Raw genomic sequence first — 16,950 nt, 5'->3', positions numbered from 1 at the left:
ACTTGATTCCTGTCTGGGGCCATTGCTGGGTGGGCCCAGCTCCCCACCCACCCACAGGGCACAGACAGGAAGCAACGCCCAGGGCCCTTGCACCAAAAGGGAAAGAAAACTCAGTAAGCTTAGGTTTTAATTTTAATTTTTAAAAAATGTTGAAAAATAAATCCATGTCTGCATAAATTCCCAACCCCCATTTCTCCAAGTTTCTGGAAGGTGGGTTTGGTGGGCACCCTCAGCTCCACAGCATTTCCCAGCTGGCCCCTGAAGACAGAGCTTCTCTTCCAGCCTCTGCTGCTGTAAGGCCCCTCTGCCCACCTCCCCCTCTGCAGCCTCCCTCCCCACCTCACCCCAGACTTATTGCTAAAATAAGGGAAAGAGGAATGAGAACAGCCAGCACACCCAACTGCCCTCTCCCCACCCTACGCTAAGGTCACTACCCCCGACACACAAAGGGCAGAGCCCAGAGGCCAAGCCCCAGCAGACTAGGAGGCAGCCATTCCAGTCCCAGCCAGGAAGCGAAAGTGCCCTCAGGCCAGCTCAAAGGCCCCTGAGCCTGGCCATGGCCACAGGAGACAGGCCCAGCTGCCAGGAACACATGCAGAACCCACAGGGCGGGGCTGGGCTGTGCGCAGCTCTGGTCTTCCAAAGACCCCGCCAGATCCCTAGTCCCTTCTGTCCTCGGTGACACCAGAGATGCCTGGGGATGGCCAGCAAAGGGATCCTGGAGCCTGTGGTTGGTGGAGGACCACAGGGCTCAGAGTGAGGGTGCTGGGGGCTCCAGAGGGGCTCCAATCAGGGTGGGTGGGGGCTGAGGGCCAGGACGGGCACTGTGGCGGGAGGCAGCCAGAGCGGGGCGGATGAGAGGTGGTGGGGGCTGGTTGGGGGCCAGCCGGGGCTGGAGGAAGCGGCCCTGCTGCAGTGGGGGTGGCTGTCGGAGCAGAGTGGGAGCCGTGGGCAAAGGTGGCCTCAGCAGTGGGGGCGGCTGGGACAGCGAGGTGGGAGGTGGAGGGGGTGGTGGCGCAGGGGGCACTGATCGGGGCACAGACGTGGAGACCGCTGTAATCTGGACCTGAGGGGAGAGAAAAGAGTGAGAAGCCAGGCTCTTCCTGCCCTCAGCCCAGTCTAAGGACCGAGGCGGCGCCTTGCCTCGCCTCGCCTCACCTCTTCTCTCTGAGGGGTTTCTCTCACCCCCTTCTCACCTCATCATCTTCCTCTAGGGCTGGGGCTGGCAATGGAGCCCCTCTCCTAGCCTCCTCCATGGGGACTGGGGCTCCAGGGGCCCCATCCTGCTCAGCCTCCCATTCCTGCAGCACCTCCTCCAGATTGAAGCGGCGCCGGTAGCTCACAAAGAAAGTCTTCACCTGGGTCAGAGTCTTGTTCCCAATCACCTCTGCAATAGCCCCAAAGTCTTTGCCATACCTACGGATGGCTGCAAGGGTCAAAAGGGCAGCAGCGTCAATACCCCTTAGAACTAGTTACTTCCCTGACCCTTCCCCTCTGCCCCCCCCACTCCTTGGAGGGTGGGGAGATAGATTCCTGGGGTTCTCTCTTCTCACCACAGTTTAACCCACCTTGGACAGCCAAAAGCTGCTCATCTGTGGTCCAGCGGGAGTTGAACTTGGTGTTGGCCTGGAAAGCAAGGAACACACATATCCTTTAGACTCAAAACCATGCAAATGGCAGCCCTGCTCCCCAAGTAGTACTCTTTCTGCTCTACCTCCAGAGAGAGATCCCCTTTTGGACCCTAACTTAAAGAGCAGCCATACCTCCGGGGGGCGGAGTGGATCAATGCCGCCCTCCAGGGCTTGGCGCAGGCTGCTGTTTGTCTGCTTCATGCTCTGTACCTGGGAAGGCCAGGAAGTGGAGGAACATCAGACTCCCATCTCAGGCAGGCCACCATGCCCCTCACAGGACCCTACTTCTGCAGAGACACCAGCACCACTGCCCCGGCAAAGCTCTCTGCCGTCCACCAACTGGCTTGTTCCCCCTGCACTACTCAGTAGGGGAGCCACTGGGGTTCTCCCCTTTCTGCAGACCAGTTTTTATGTTTATTATCTATATATATACACACACACACACACACACATATATATATATATGTATTTTTTGAGACTGAGTTTCACTCTTGTTACCCAGGCTGGAGTGCAGTGGCACAATCTCAGCTCACCAAAACATCCACCTCCCAGGTTCAAGCGATTCTCCTGCCTCAGCCTCCCGAGTAGCTGTGATTACAAGCGCCTGCCACTCCGCCTGGCTAATTTTGTATTGTTTTTAGTAGAGACAGGGTTTCTCCATGTTGGTCAGGCTGGTCTCGAACTCCCATCCTCAGGTGATCCACCCACCTCGGCCTCCCAAAGTGCTGGGATTATAGGCATGAGCCACCGTGCCCAGCCTTTTTTTTTTTTTTTTTTTTTTTGACAGAATCTCACTCTGTTGCCCATGCTGGAGTGCAATAGTGCAGTCTCCACTCACTGCAACCTCCGCCTCCCAGGTTCAAGCGATTCTCCTGCCTCAGCCTCCTAAGTAGCTGGGATTACAGGCGTGTGCCACCATGCCCAGCTAATTTTTGTATTTTTAGTAGAGATGGGGTTTCACCATGTTGACCAGGATGGTCTTGAACCCTGGACCTCAGGTGATCCGCTCACCTCAGTCCCCCAGAGTGCCTGGATTACAGGCGTGAGCCACCGCATCCAGCCTACAGACCAGTTTTTAAAAGAAGGCCCAAAAAGAACACTGCATTGCCCAGAGTCCTAGAGGATGGGGCTCGGCCCCTGAACCATCTCGCTTACACCTCAGCTCCCCCCAGACTTCAGTTCCCAGGTGCCGAGTGCCCCCTTTGCATAGTCCCGCCATTTCCCAGGGCCCCACCTGGCGCTTGAGGGAGATGAGCTGAGAGTCAAGACCTCGGAGCGTGAGGTTGGCAAGGTCCGGGCTTCCTGACACTGCCGTGAGGCCCTCAGGGCTCAGGTACATGCCCTTGGGTGGGCGACGCCGAGTTCGCAAGGGGTGGTGGCGGTACTGAGATACCTGGACCTCCTTTTTTCCAGGGCCTGGGCGTGCATTCAGGGGCCGAGAGGGCAGAGGCTGCCAGTGAAAGGAGAGGCGGGTAGGTGGTGCAGAGCCTGAGAGAGGCAAGAGGACAGGCAGGCAGGGCCCAGAGGCTCTGGGAGCTCACCTCTCTCTTAGGGTCTCCAGGATCAGGCTCTCCCTCACTCACGCCTCCTCGACCCTCTTCGAGCTCATCACTGCTGACACAGGGGCCAGGGAGGGAATGAGGCAGGTGCCAGGAGCTCTACCTACCCCCATGCCCAGTGCCTGCTCCTGCCCCCACCTGTCTTCTTTGTCCTTGCGGCCCCCCAGCCGCCGGGCCTGTCTGTCCATCACGCTAGTTCGGCTGCGGGTCTTCTTCCAAGAGTAGTAATATTTCACCAGGCTGGGAATCAACTTGTCGGGCAGCTGGAGGAGGCAACGCCAGAAGCTGGGGCCCACTCAAGACTCTGGGCCCCAGGTAAGCTCTTCAGAAAGGAGGGGCAGAGGAGCGCCAGGGAGTGGGGGTGGAAGGGCTTTACCATCTGCTGGATACGCTGGAAGCACTTGCCGTGGAAGCCAAAGGCCTGTTCAAACAGCACCTTGTCCTCTACTGTCCACTCGTCAGGGAATGGGGTGAAGTTGGCCAGGTCAGCCAGCGACTTCTCTACATCGTGCTTATGCCACAGGAGCATGCCCAGCGCCTGGCCCGGGGCAAGGGGCAGCTCAGGCTCAGCTGCCCCCAGCACCGTTCCACCCCATTCCCAAGTCCCTAGGGGCCAAGGCTCACCTGCTCAATGTTGTAGCCATGCTTCTCCTTGGCCATTGCAATGTACTTGTCAACTGCAGGGGCAGGAGGGGCAGGGTCTTGGTGAAGGAGGTTATAGCTCCTAACCCAGGCCTGTCCAGAAAGGGACCACCCCCCCGGGGCCAGGCCCCTGAACACGAGCCCCAGGGCAAGGGTTGGACCCACACACACCTCAGCCTCCAGCCCCCTTCTAAGAAGAGCTGGCTTGGAGCTGGGATGAACCCAAGCCCCCACCTCCCAGGGCTGTGCCCCACTCACGCTTGGCATCTGACACACAGTGGTTGGGTGACCACACCAGCATCCCCTTCAGCTCCTTGTTGCTGTAGCGTGCAGGGCTCTCTGAAAGGCCGAGGAGCAGGAGGGAAGACACTCAGATCAGCCTGGTGGCACAAGCCTGGCTGGACCCATGGCCAGAGGGCAGCAGAGGAGTGGAGCCAGGGAGGTTGAGGCCCAGAAGGGAAGGAGGGGCAGAGACCCAGACAAGAAGGCAGGGCAGGAAAGCTAACCATGCCACAGGGCCACCCACCTCTGCCAGCCTGTCCTCCCAGGGGGAGCCAGCCAAGGGCACCCCAGGTGGGGCTCCAGGCTAAGCCCGGAGCCTCCACCCCCCACCCTACTTCACAGCCTGTCCTGCCACTCACCAGGCTTGCACTCCGGAATTACGGCCTGGTAATTGGTTCCAACGCGGATCATGCTGTCTGTGGAGCCAGGGGGAGGTAGTCAGGCCTCCAGGGAGGGCGGACGGGAGAGAGGATGTGGCGGGGGAGGTGGTTGGCCTGGAGTTCTTCCTGACCACCCAGGGCCCCCACCTTCCAGGAGGCTCACTTTTCCCTGATTGTCCCCCTCAGTTACCTGCAGCCACAGAAGGGACTGGAAGAGGAAAAGACCCTGTCCAGCCATGGCCATTGGGGCTGGAGGGTGGACAAGGGGACGGTTTTAGAGCCCAGGCCAAGCACAGTGCTTTGTTCCGGCTGGGGGGAGGGGAGCCGGGTTGGAGGGCAGCCCCTAGACCTGGACCACAGCCCTGCAAGGAACCCAAGGCTCCTCCCCACCACAGGAGCCTCACAGCTCTGTGTGGAGGTGTCTCTCCAGCCCCTGCTCCAGCCAGACCTCAGTCCCCTGCAAGATGGCAAGGTATGAGAGATCCACTCTATGCAAGGGAGGGATGCCTCGGTCCCTGAGGAGCTGAGGGCAGGGGAGGGGCCGACAGGACGCCTCCACAGCAGCTAGGGGCCCAGGTTCCAGATTGGCTGTGCCGGCAGCCTGGGCTTGGGGGAGAAGCAAAGCAGAGGCTCCAATCCAGGAGAGGCAGGAGCCATCAGTGTAATAGACTCGTGGTCTGCAACTCTTCCCCCTCCCGCCCCACTCCGCTCCCCCAAGGCCGGCGCGCCTTTAACCCTAGGCCACCGGGCTCACCGTGCGAGTGCTCCTCCTCGCTGCTGTCATCCTCCGAGTGGGGCTGTCCGCCGTTGGGCACCGTCTTGGCCCGGCTGCGGGACAGGATCCCGGAGCCCGCGCTCGGCTTCTCCATCACTGAGGGCATTACCCCGCCCAGCTGCCCCGGGCGGGGGGCGCGGGAGCCTTCGGAGAGCGACAGTGGTTGCTGCACTCGCTCCGAGTGCCTAGCCCGGTCCGGCCTGGAGAGGTCGCCACTGAGGTTAGGAGAGGCAGGAGGTCAGCGTGGCTAGGGTCCGGCGGGGTGGGAGCCCACCGGGCAGCCCCAGCGCTCTCCGCGACCCCCACGAGCCAGGGCGTCAGAAAAGTTTGTGCAGAAGTCGGGGACGCAAGGGATGAGCGCAAGGTCCGGTGCGGCTGGGGTGCGATTGCTATGTACGCCCTTCAGGGTTGGGGTTCCCCTTAAGTCGGGGTCCCCGGTCCTCCGGGCGCCCTGGAACCCCACCGCCCACCAGCCCACGCCGTTCAGCGGCCGGGCGCTGCAGCGCAATCTGCGCCCCCAGGGTTCTGCGGCTCTCGGCTGCGCCGGGGATGCCTCAGTCCCCGGGCGGGGACCCGTGTCCCAAGCAGACCCCTGCCCGCGACGGCAGCCCGCCGGGGCCCCGGTGGCGGCGGCGGCGGCGGGACGGCGCGCACGGCGCGCGGCGCTGGGCAGAGTTGCCGCGAGGCGGGCGGAGCGCAGCCGCGGGCGCCGCCTCGCACCCTCCCCGGCGCGCTCGCTCTCCCCGCCGCGCTCGGGCTGCCGCTCGCTCGCCCGCTCTCCGCCGCCGCTCGCTCCTCGCGCACACAATGAAGCTGCTGGCAGGGAAGTAGTGCCGGCTGCGGCCTCAGCACCCCTCCCCCAGCCGATGCCTCCGCCAGCTGAACATCTGGCCCTGGGGTGGGAGGGAGGGCCCGGGGGGCGGGGCCTGGGGGCCAGGGCCAGACCTCCAGGGGGTGGGATCAGGACCCTGGTGGGGCACGCGTCCCGCTGCGGGGGCCCCCCTCGCGTCCCTGGGCTCCCAGACTTGCCCCTGGGGGAGACCCCACTGCCCCCCAGGAGTAGCCAGGGGTCAGCCCCACCCACGCGTACACCAGCACCACACACCAGTGGGCTCGGGTTACTGCCGCCTGCCCCGGGGGCCCTGAGGCCGCCTGCCCGCCCGCCCGGGTGGAGCCCAGCTTTTCCTTCCATTTCCCTTCCTGCCAAGGAACTCCCCGCCCCCCCTTCCGCAGGGGGGACCCCCCTTCATGCGCCCTTGGGGGCCAGAACGGATGGGAGGCTGGACAGGCAAGGAATGAGTTCCTCCAAGTGCTACCCAGCCAGAGCCTGGCTTCTGGTGGATCTGTGGGTCCCCAAGGGTCGCCCCAGTTCCCTTTAACTGCTGCAGTGTGCACCCCTAAACAGTGGTAGCAAGGGCTGAGGGATGGAGAGTGGGAGGTGTAGGGGAAGGTCTGGGCTGCAGGGGATAGAGGAACTGGGTCTCCTCCCCACTGGGTTTACTGTCACCCCAGCTGGAAGCAGCATCCCCCTCCCCCCGGACAAGCATGGGCAGAGTGACAGACAGGGAAGCGGGTAGAGCGGCACAGACGGAGATGGGGGAGGGGGTGGGCAGAGACTTTCAAAGCCAGACCCAGCCACCCTGCCAGGCACACAAAGAGCCAGCGCACACACCGGCGGCGGCTCCGAGCCTGCGAGCTGCGCCCGTGCCGGTCCCCGCCGCCCGGGGCACGTGCTGCCGCGCACACAAGCTGAAGCCCCCGCCCGCCGCCCCTCCCACCCGGAGCCCCAGTCTCCTGGACACACCTCCACCCGGGCACACCCCGCTGTGCCCAGACTGAGCCGAGCCCGCACTCGCGCCCTTCTCTCCCTTCCCTTCCTCGGCCACTCTGTAATCAGATTCCTAAATTTAGAAGCAGCCCAGGGCCCAGCCAGGGATCCCTGCCCCCACCCGCTGCCTGCGGCCGAGCGGCCGGGGTCTTGCGGTCGGGCCACGACCCGGCTGGGGCCGCTTGTTCCTGGGGGCTCCTGCGGACAACCAGGGAAAGCTAGGCTCAACCCCACCCGGCTGCTGCGCTGTCCAGCCACATGGGGCCACCCAGCCAGCGGCCACGTTGCCCGCCACACCTCGGGCCAGGGCTACGGGGCCTCTATCCTCCTCTTAAATCATGGATTGGGCACCAAGCCCCAGGGTGGGGAGGTCTGGACAAAGGAGAATGAATGGACCAGGGGCCGGTCTGAGCTAAGGAGGTCTGCTCCAAGACTAAGAGAGTCTTCTCAGGCCGACCCCTCCTGAGTGGCAGGGCGCCATCCCTGTCCCCAGCACCTCCACCCTTTGGAGAGGCTCTCATCTCTCTCCCCTCCTGCCTGGCAGGCAACCAATGCTGCACACCAGCCTCTCCTACCGTGCTGTCTTCTATCTTGCCCCCGCCCCCTATTAGGCAGGGCCTCAGTTGAACCCCCCATCCCCCCTTGCCTCCTTTCCAGACTCAAACCTGGGGACCCAGGCCCGGCCTCCTCACCCCCACCCGCAGGCCCAGCATCCTGCTTATTTCTTGCCTCCCTACTCCAGGGCTGCCCCAGGTACCCCCAGTCTCTCTAGCAGGGATCCCCAGCCACTGGATTCCCTCCGGCCCCAGCATCCCTCTCCCCCGCCCCCTAAGAACCTCATTCTCTTTATTTCTATCTAGAGCCAGGCACTCTGGGCCAAAGGAAGACTCTGCTCTGGAGGTGGGGACAGGGAGGGGAGGTTTATTCCTTGGGGCGGGGGTTGGGAGAGTCCCTGGGCCCGGATGCAATGAGGCTTCTGCCTAGGAGGTGGGCCACGACACAGGAAGTGTGTCCTAGGAGTTTTGGGGCGACTATGGGGGCCACAGGGTCTAGAGGGAAGGCGCATTCCTAGCGAACAACCCCCTCATCGAGGGGCAAGGGTGCAAGGTTAGGAGGGGGAGGGGCAAGGCCCCACCCCTCCCACCTGCTACAGCCGCCCCCTCCCCAGCTGGCCCCCTCTTTTGTGCGAAGCCACACAAAGGACAAGGGGCCCCGGCCGGCCTGGCCATCTGCTCCCAGCAGCCTGAAGGCTCTTAAAGAGACAGCACCCCCGGGGCTGCGGGGCGGGGCTGCGCCACCGGATCCGGGCTCCGCGGTATCCCAGATCCCACCCACCTTTCCCTGGCTCCACTTGTCCCCAGGTCAGAGATCGTCCTACCCCAGGCCTGGGGCACAGAGGTGCCACGTGGCCAGGAGCACGGGGGTGTGGGAGGGGAGGGAAGGAGAGGCAGCCCGGGGACCAGCCCCTCCTCTCCTGCAGCCTGAGGCAGCGGAAGGGGCCAAGGAAGCTGGGCAGCGCGGCCGAGAACCCGGGGCCCTCACCTCCGCGAGCTACCTCTGAGCTTGGTGTGAGCCGGGGGGCTCCCGGGAATGCCCTCCCCACCATTTTCGCTGATGAGCTCGGGCTCACCCTTCCAGTGGAAGCGACAGCGCCTTCTTTTCGAGGGCTGCAGGCCAGGACGCAGGCCGCCTGGAAGCAAGCGTGATCAGGGCACATTTATTTCCTACATTGTTCCAGATGAGGAAACTGAGGCCTTGCACAGCCCCTACAAAGGCCTCCGCCAGAAGCTGCATCCCTTGCCTGGGCCAGAGAAGGCTCCTCAGCTCTCCGGTCCCCAGGGAAGCCGGCCCTAGCCAGGCCGAGTCCCACTCTGCGCCCTTGCCACACACAGCTCAGAGACACCAGTCTATATGACGCCTGTGGTGGTTTCCTTGCCTGTCTCTGGCTGGGCTGTGACCCATTGAGGGCAGGGGCTCTGTTTGCTGCTGTGCTCTGGGGGCCTGGCATACAGTAGGTACTCAGTGTTTGCTGAATGAATAAGTGTGTCAGGATCCCTTTGCCTTCATCGGGCTTCTCTGCGCTCTGCCTACTGGGTTTCTTGTTTCCTCCTTCCTCAAGGTGAGGCCGAGAGGACAAAGGTTGAACAGGGATGCTGGGAGGGAAAAGGAGGGTGACCTTGGGCAAGCCACGCGGCCTCCCCTTGCAGGTCCCTCCTCCCACAGGCGGGGGCAGCTCCAGCCAATCCGGAGCCCGCCAGTCCTGCCAGACAGACTGGGACTGTCCCGAGCTCCTGCCCAGCGAGCCTGGCCGCTGTGGTGTGGTTCCTGGGACCCTAGCCAGGCCCTCAGTGGCCACAGCCAAGGGGCTAAACTTGGGGAGGGAGGGAGGCAGCGGGAGGGCCCTGGGGTCGGGGAGGGAGTGTGGTGGGATCCGAGCCAAAACCTGGCTGAGCAAGTAGGGGGTTGGGGGGAGGAGCTCCCATCGACTAGGGGCCTGGCGGGAGGTGACCCTGGGGAAATGGAGGAGGTGGGCTAGAGTGGAAGGACCAGGGCAGCTCCCTCTGGGGCCCCCACCCTCTCTCAGTCCTGCCCAGACAGGAATTCAGTTCCTCCCTCCCCTGCCACCCACTGGGGCCCTGGGCAGGCTGTGTGGTCCAGGGTGCTGCCCTCCCCTTTTCTGGGCCCTGTCGGTGACCCCGTGGTCTAGCTGGCACTCCTTCCCCCACCCCACCTCACCCCCTCAGGGTTGTGAAGAAGCTGAGAGAGGTGACAGAGGTGGCAACCTGGTGCTTGGCACCACCCCGGCACCGGGGCCGTGCAAGGAGGAGGCAGAGGGAGGCAAGACAAGCACATCTGGGAGTGGCACTTGGAGGAGGATGCAGCAGACCAGGCACAGGGTCAGCAAGGAGACTCCAGGCTTCAGACACCCACGCGGAGGAAATCTGACTCCCTGAGCAAATCCGACATCTCTGGGGAAGGGTCAGCAAGACCTCAGGTTGAGATGAGAGGTGACAGGAGCTCCCCGACTCCATGACGACTCCATGACGGGGAGCCTGCTTGGTTTCTCTGGAAACTGGGATGGGGGGCGGGGGCCTCCCCTTGCCCTCACCTGGACAACAGCTGCGCCCTCTGGCGGTGACCGCATGGACCAAGGGGATCCCACCTCAGTCTGGGCACAAATGTCCTCCCAGAGAGGCTGAGCCTGGCGCCCTGGGCAACCCGTGTTCCTGGGTAAGTGCCTGGATCATGGTCCCCCTGGGCCATTGGAGTCATTGAGCCTTAAATCCACCCCCAGCAAGCCCTGCCCCAGAACCACCCATAACCTTCCAGTGCAGTCAAGTGGAGCAGAGGTCCCTAGAGAAGTGGCAGGAGCTCGGACTTAGGCTGAGTCCTGGCTCTGCTTCTTGCTTGCTATGTGGCCTTAGGTGAATTACTTGGCTTCTCTGAGCCTCAGTCCTTCATCTCTAAAAGGGAAAGATGATCCTGACCTCATCGACTGTTAGGAGGATCCAAGGACATCTCACATGGAATGGAGTAACAACATCAATGCTGGTTTCCAGCTGAAGCCATGTTCCCCTCTTGAGCACCCCCAGCAGGGCCCCCTCTGCCCATGGCTCACTGCTCCATGAGGCAGCCCATGCCCAGTGGACCAGATCTGGGCCAGTCCCACCTTGAGCTCCTGGGTCTGACCTCTGGAGCAAGAAGCTGTTCCATGACATTGGACACTTCACATCTTCTCAACTATGGGTTGAACATTTCCCACAAAGTCCATGTGTTGGAAACTTAATCCCTAATACAACAGTGTTGAGAGGTGGGACCTTTGGGCATGAGGTGCCGCCCTCAGGAATAGATTAATGCCATTATCTCAAGAGTGGGTTAGTTATTGAAGGAGTGGGTTCTAGATAAAAGATGAGTTTGGCCCCCTAATCCCACCCCGCATGTAAGCTCCTTCTGCCATGTGAGGATGCAGCAAGAAGGCCCTCACCAGATGCCAGCACCATGCTCTTGGACTTCCCAGCCTCCCAAACTATGAGACAAATAAACTTCTTTGTTTACAAACTACCCAGTCTTAGGTATTCTGTTACAGCAACACAAAATGGACTAAGATACTCCCTTTAGACATGTCACCAGTTCCAGATACTGACGTGAAGCAGTTCCAGACTGCCTTCAGTCTGACCTCTCTAATCCAGTATACACTATACACACATCACTTAATACAAATTTTTTTTTTTTTTTTTAAGACCTAGTCTTGCTCTGTCGCCCAGGCTGGAATGCAGTGGTTTGAGCTCGGCTCACTGCAACCTCCGCCTCCCAGGTTTAAGCGATTCTTTTGCCTCAGCCTAATCCCGAGTAACCGGGATTACAAACATGCACCACCACGCCTGGCTAATTTTTATGTTTTTGGTAGAGATGGCGTTTTGCCATTTTGGCCAGGTGGGTCTGGAACTCCTGATCTCAAGTGATTCACCTGCCTCGGCTCGCAAAGTGTTGGGATTACAAGTGTGAGCCACTGTGCCAGGCCACTAAATACAAATTTTTAAATACAGCTTCGATTATGTCCCATTCCTGCTCAGCCTTCCATGGTTCCCTATTGCCTTCCAGGCAAAGGTCTCACAGCCCAGTACTCAAGGGGTTTTTAGCCCATGTATGATCCAGCCAAACAGGTGGCTCACCATTCTCTGAGCCTCACCTGGTGCCCCAGGATGCTCCACCCACCCTGCAAACCCTGGCCTGGCTCACCCATCTGCATGCCCCATGCCCAGCCCTTCCCTCAGGGCTGCTGGGTTCTGCAGGTGAGCCCTGCTCTGCCAGGGTACATCCAGAGCTCCTGGCTGAGCAGTGAGTACCCTTTCTGTCTCTCCACAGTCCCCCTCCACCACTCCACCCACCATATGGCTCTTAGCATAGGACCTCGCCTCCCACTTTCAGAGAGAACAGAGACCATCTGGGAGGAACCCCTTCATAGCCTTTGTCTGCTCCTTCCCCTCCCTGTAGCATAGATGGATCTTCCCCCTTCAAGGCCAACTTCACTCCAAGGCTTTGCATCACCCCCAGTGCCAGCCTCACCACACACACACACCCCAATCCTGAGCACCTTGATTTTCATTTTCCTCTCCTTACTCATGTTTGCCTTCCCCCTCATCACATGAACCTGCCTAAGTCCATTCATCCTAAACACACCCCCCGCACCTCCCGTACCCCACTTCCACCCCTCCCTCATCCCATGTTCACCTTAGTTGCCCCTTTCAGCTAGCAGTATTGCTGCCTTAAAAAAAAAAAAAAAAAAAAAAAAAAAAAAAAACAGTGCTTAAAAGAGATGTTCACACCCCTCCATCCCTGTCCTCACCTCACACTCACTCCCCAACTCCACCACTCCACAGAAACCGTTCCTCCAAGGTCACCAGTGACTTTGTTATCTCTAAACCCAAAGGACCTTTGGCGGGTATGTTCTCACTCCATCTCTGGGCAGGACTGGACAGACAGGGCCACCTCTAGCTCCAGGACGTGAGCTCCTCCTTGGCTCCCTTCCTGGCTGGACTTCAAACCTTTCATGTGGTTCCTCTGGGCTCGATCCACTCCCTCAATTCCCCAGGCTCAGATATATCAAATCCTGGGCTGTGGATAACCCCCTCCTTCCCTAGCCCTGAACCCAGGCTCTGAACCCCCATATCCCACCAATTGCCTTCCGGACTCAGTATCACTTGTCTCCTAGGCCTGTCCAAAACTCTCTCTGAACTGTCACCAATCTTCACCACCATGTGCCCAGCCTGCCCCTTCCCTATCCCTCTTCCTTTTATTTTATTTATTTATTGAGACGGAGGTTCACTCTTGTTGCCCAGGCTGGAGTGCAATGGCACGATCTTGGCTCACCACAACCTCCGCCTCCCAGGTTCAAGCGATTCTCCTGCCTCAGCCTCCCGAGTAGTTGGGATTACAGGCATGCGCCACCACCCCAGCTAATTTTGTATTTTTGGTAGAAACAGGGTTTCTCCATGTTAGGCAGGCTGGTCTCGAACTCCCAACCTCTGGTGATCTGCCCACCTCGGCCTCCCAAAGTCCTGGGATTACAGGTGTGAGCCACCATGCCCAGTCTATTGTATTTTATTTTTTGAGAAGGAGTCTCACTCTGTTGCCCCGGCTGGAGTCCGGTGGCACGATCTTGGCTCACTGCAACCTCCACCTCCCAGGTTAAAGCGATTCTCCTGCCTCAGTCTCCTGAGTAGCTGGGATTATAGGCAAGTGCCACCACATCCGAAGAATTGAGGGTTTCACCATGCTGGCCAGGCTGGTCTCGTAATCCTGACCTGAAGTGATCTGCCTACCTAGGCCTCCCAAAGTTCTGGGATTACAGACCCTTTATCTCTCTCCCCATTGGGAGTCAAAGTAGAAACCTGGGAGTGGTCCTCCACTCTTCCCTCTCCTTTACTTCCTGATCCATCAGTCTCCAACTCTTGTGAAGTCCCCTCACCCACTGCCCGTCCTGGGCTTCATCCTATTCCAAAAGAGTCCCCCACCGGACTCTCCGCCTCTTCTCTTGCCTTCCTCTAATCTGTTCTTTATTCGACAGCCAGGGTGATCTTTCTTTTTTACTTTTTGAGATACAGTCTCCCTATAATGCCCAAGCTGGTCTTGGACTCCTGGACTCAAGCTGCCCTCCTGTCTCAGCCTCCTGAGTAGCTGTGATTACAGGCGCATGCTACCATGCCAAGCCAAGGTGATTGTTTTTTTGTTTTTCTGGTTTTTTTTGAGATGGGGTTTTGCTCTTGTTGCCCAGGCTGGAGTGCAATGGCGCGATCTCGGCTCACTGCAACCTCCGCCGCCTCCTAGGTTCAAGTGATTCTCCTGCCTCAGGCTCCCGAGTAACTGGGATTACAGGCACCCGCCACCACGCCCGGCTAGTTTTTTTGTATTTTTAGTAGAGATGGGGTTTCACCGTGTTGGCCAGGCTGGTCTTGAACTCCTGACCTCCAGAGTTCCGGGAGGCGATCCACCCGCCTCAGCCTCCCAAAGTGCTGGGATTACAGGCGTGAGTCACTGCGCCCAGCCTCCAGGGTGATCTTTCTAAAACCCAATCTGATCAAGTCAATCCTCTGCTTCTCATTATCCTTGGATTAAGATCAAGCTCCTTAGCATGACTTATCTCCTTCAAAATCTTGTCCCCTGACATCCATCCCCCTTCCCCTTTTTTATTTGGGGATCCATGTGGTGCTATGGCTTTGATCCCATGCCGATGCCAGCCTTTCCCAAGGCCCTGGATACCATGAATGCTTCAGAAATGAACTAGAAACCAAAGCTGGTCCAATCAGCATGTTGTAAATATAAGACAAAGACCAGGAAGCTGAGCACAGGAGTGTTGGCTGCCATCTTTAACCTTCGGGGAAAGCCAGCACTATGGAGAATACCACGAGGGGATGGAAAAAGCCACCCAAGGCCAGGCGCAGTGGCTCACACTGTAATCCCAGCACTTTGGTAGGCAGAAGTGGGTGAATCGCTTGAAGCTGGGAGTTCATGACCACCTTGAGCAACATGACAAGATCTCTACCTCTGCAAAAAAAAAAAAAAAAAAAAAATTAGCCAGGTGTGGTGGCACGTGCCTGTGGTCCCAGGTACTAGGGAGGCTGAAGTGGGAGGATTGCTTGAACCCAGGAGCCATGAGTGTGCCACTGCACTCCAGCCTGGGCAATAGAGTAAGACCCTGTCTCAAGAAAAAAGAAAAGATGGGAGTCTGAGGCATGAGAATCACTTGAACCTGGAAGTGGAGGAGAAAAAGTCACCCAACCAACCTCACTTGAAGCCACTGAACCTCTGGACCTTTTATTTTTATTTTTGAGATGCAGTTTTGCTCTGTCGCCCAGGCTGGAGTGCAATGGCCTGATCTCGGCTCACTGCAACCTCCACCTCCCAGATTCAAGCAATTCTCCTGCCTTAGCCTCCCGAATAACTGGGATTACAGGCGCCCACCACCATGCCTGGCTAATTTTTTAAAATATTTTTAGTAGAGACAGGGTTTCACCATGTTAGCCAGGCTGATCTTGAACTCCTGACCTCAGGTGATCTGCCCTCCTCAGCCTCCCAAAATGCTGGGATTACAGGCGTGAGCCACCACACCTGGCCTGAATTTAGTTATGTAAGGAGTAGGCCAATACATTTTTTTTCCTTATTGTTTAAGCCTGGTTGATTTCTGTTTTCTGTCACTTGCAATCAAAGCCTCAGAAACAATATACCTCTCAACACTATCCGACTTAATGATATGCCTTAGCTAGCAGCATACTCAGCAACCAGAAATGGCCAGGATGCCGAGTCCCCTCTCTTGCCTTCAAGTCTTTATATATGCAATACCTGGAACAAAGCTCCTCCTTTCCTTGCTGTCTAATTATCTCTTTTTTTGTTTTGTTTTGTTTTGTTTGTTTGTTTGAGACGGAGTCTCGCTCTGTCGCCCAGGCTGGAGTGCAGTGACGTGATCTTGGCTCACGGCAACCTCCGCCTCCCGGGTTCAAGAAATTCTCTGCCTCAGCCTCCCGAGTAGCTGGGATTACAGGCGCCCGCCACCATGCTGGCTAATTTTTTGTAGTTTTAGTGGAGACGGGGTTTCATCATCTTGGCCAGGCTGGTCTTGAACTCCTGACCTCACGATCCACCCGCCTCGGCCTCCCAAAGTGCTGGGATTACAGGCGTGAGCCACTGTGCCCGGCCTGTTTTTTTTGTTGTTGTTTAGTTTTCGTGTGTTTTTTTTTTTTTTTTTTTTTTTTTGAGACAGAGTCTCACTCTGTTGCCCAGGCTGGAGTACAGTGGCACAATCTTGGCTCACTGCAACCTCTGCCTTCTAGCTTCAAATGATTCTCCTACCTCAGTCTCTCGAGTAGCTGGGACTACAGGCACATGCCACCATACCTGGGTAATTTTTGTATTTTCAGTAGAGACAGGGTTTCACCATGTTGGCCAAGCTGGTCTCGTACTCCTGACCTCATGTGATCCACCCACCTTGGCCTCCCAAAGTGCTGGGATTACAGGCATGAGACACTGTGCCTGGCCTCTTGCTGTCTAATTCTTATTTACCTTTTGAAATGAAGCTCAGATATCACCTTCTGTAGGACATCTGCCCCCTCCCCATCTCAACACTGATCACAATCTAATGTAACCACCTACTTGCTTTTGTTTTTCATTTTTTTGTGTTTTTCTTGAGGCAGGGTCTCACTGAGTCACCCAGGCTGGAGTACAGTGGCAAGATCATGGCTCACTGCAGCCTCAATCTGCCTGGCTCAAGCATTCCTCTCACCTCAGCCTCTTGGGTAGCTGGGACTACAGGTATGTGCCACCATACCCAATTAACTTTTTATTTTTTATAGAGATGGGGTCTTGCTATGCTGCCCAGTCTGGTGTTGAACTCCTGGGCTCAAGTGATTCTGCCCGCCTCAGCCTCCCAAAGTTCTGGGATTATACGTATGACCTGGCCCCATGTACCTGTTTATCACCTTCTGGAGGCTGTGAGCCCAGAGGTTGGGGCACCTGTCTTACCCTAGCAATTTACACAGTTCCACAGTAGCTGGTACACAGTAGGTGCTTAACAAATGGTTGCTGGGAGAATCAGCCTCAGGTGTCCCAAGCACCACCTCCCCAGGAAAACCCTTCCTAACTGCTCCCAGCTCCCTTCCTAACTGCTCCTCCCCTCCCTAACTGCCCCTAGGTCCTCTCACTCCAGATACCCACACTGCTAGGTCCAAGAAGATCACTTCTGCCAAACCTATCTTCATTTTACCAACATATCAAAACCTGCTCCTTGAAGGCAAAGTCTTGCAATAATAGTAGGAGTAAGAGCCAATTTCAAGTGCTTATTAGTTAGTTTTTCACAACT

At 58.2% G+C, this 16,950-nt stretch overlaps 1 protein-coding gene across 2 annotated transcripts; it reads right to left on the bottom strand.

The window, feature by feature from the left end:
* Nucleotides 1-119: 119 nt before the first annotated feature.
* On the bottom strand, nt 120-6,079 carry RCOR2 (REST corepressor 2). Of its 2 annotated transcripts, XM_007994490.3 has the most exons (12): nt 5,249-6,079; nt 4,474-4,530; nt 4,091-4,171; nt 3,815-3,867; nt 3,567-3,728; nt 3,329-3,453; nt 3,173-3,242; nt 2,866-3,081; nt 1,764-1,841; nt 1,569-1,626; nt 1,197-1,426; nt 120-1,066 (listed from the first exon to the last, which is right to left on the bottom strand). In XM_007994490.3, exons 1-12 carry the CDS (start codon nt 5,373-5,375, stop codon nt 752-754), a joined length of 1,572 nt encoding a protein of 523 aa, XP_007992681.1. In that variant the 5' UTR covers nt 5,376-6,079; the 3' UTR covers nt 120-751. The 2 variants fall into 2 exon arrangements, with proteins under 2 accessions (XP_007992681.1, XP_037855097.1); XM_037999169.2 differs by lacking the exon at nt 1,197-1,426.
* Nucleotides 6,080-16,950: the final 10,871 nt, after the last annotated feature.

Source organism: Chlorocebus sabaeus, chromosome 1 (assembly GCF_047675955.1).
Source record: "Chlorocebus sabaeus isolate Y175 chromosome 1, mChlSab1.0.hap1, whole genome shotgun sequence".
In the NCBI taxonomy this organism is placed as follows: Eukaryota; Metazoa; Chordata; class Mammalia; order Primates; family Cercopithecidae; genus Chlorocebus; species Chlorocebus sabaeus.
This window is presented reverse-complemented; position numbering and strand designations above follow the sequence as displayed.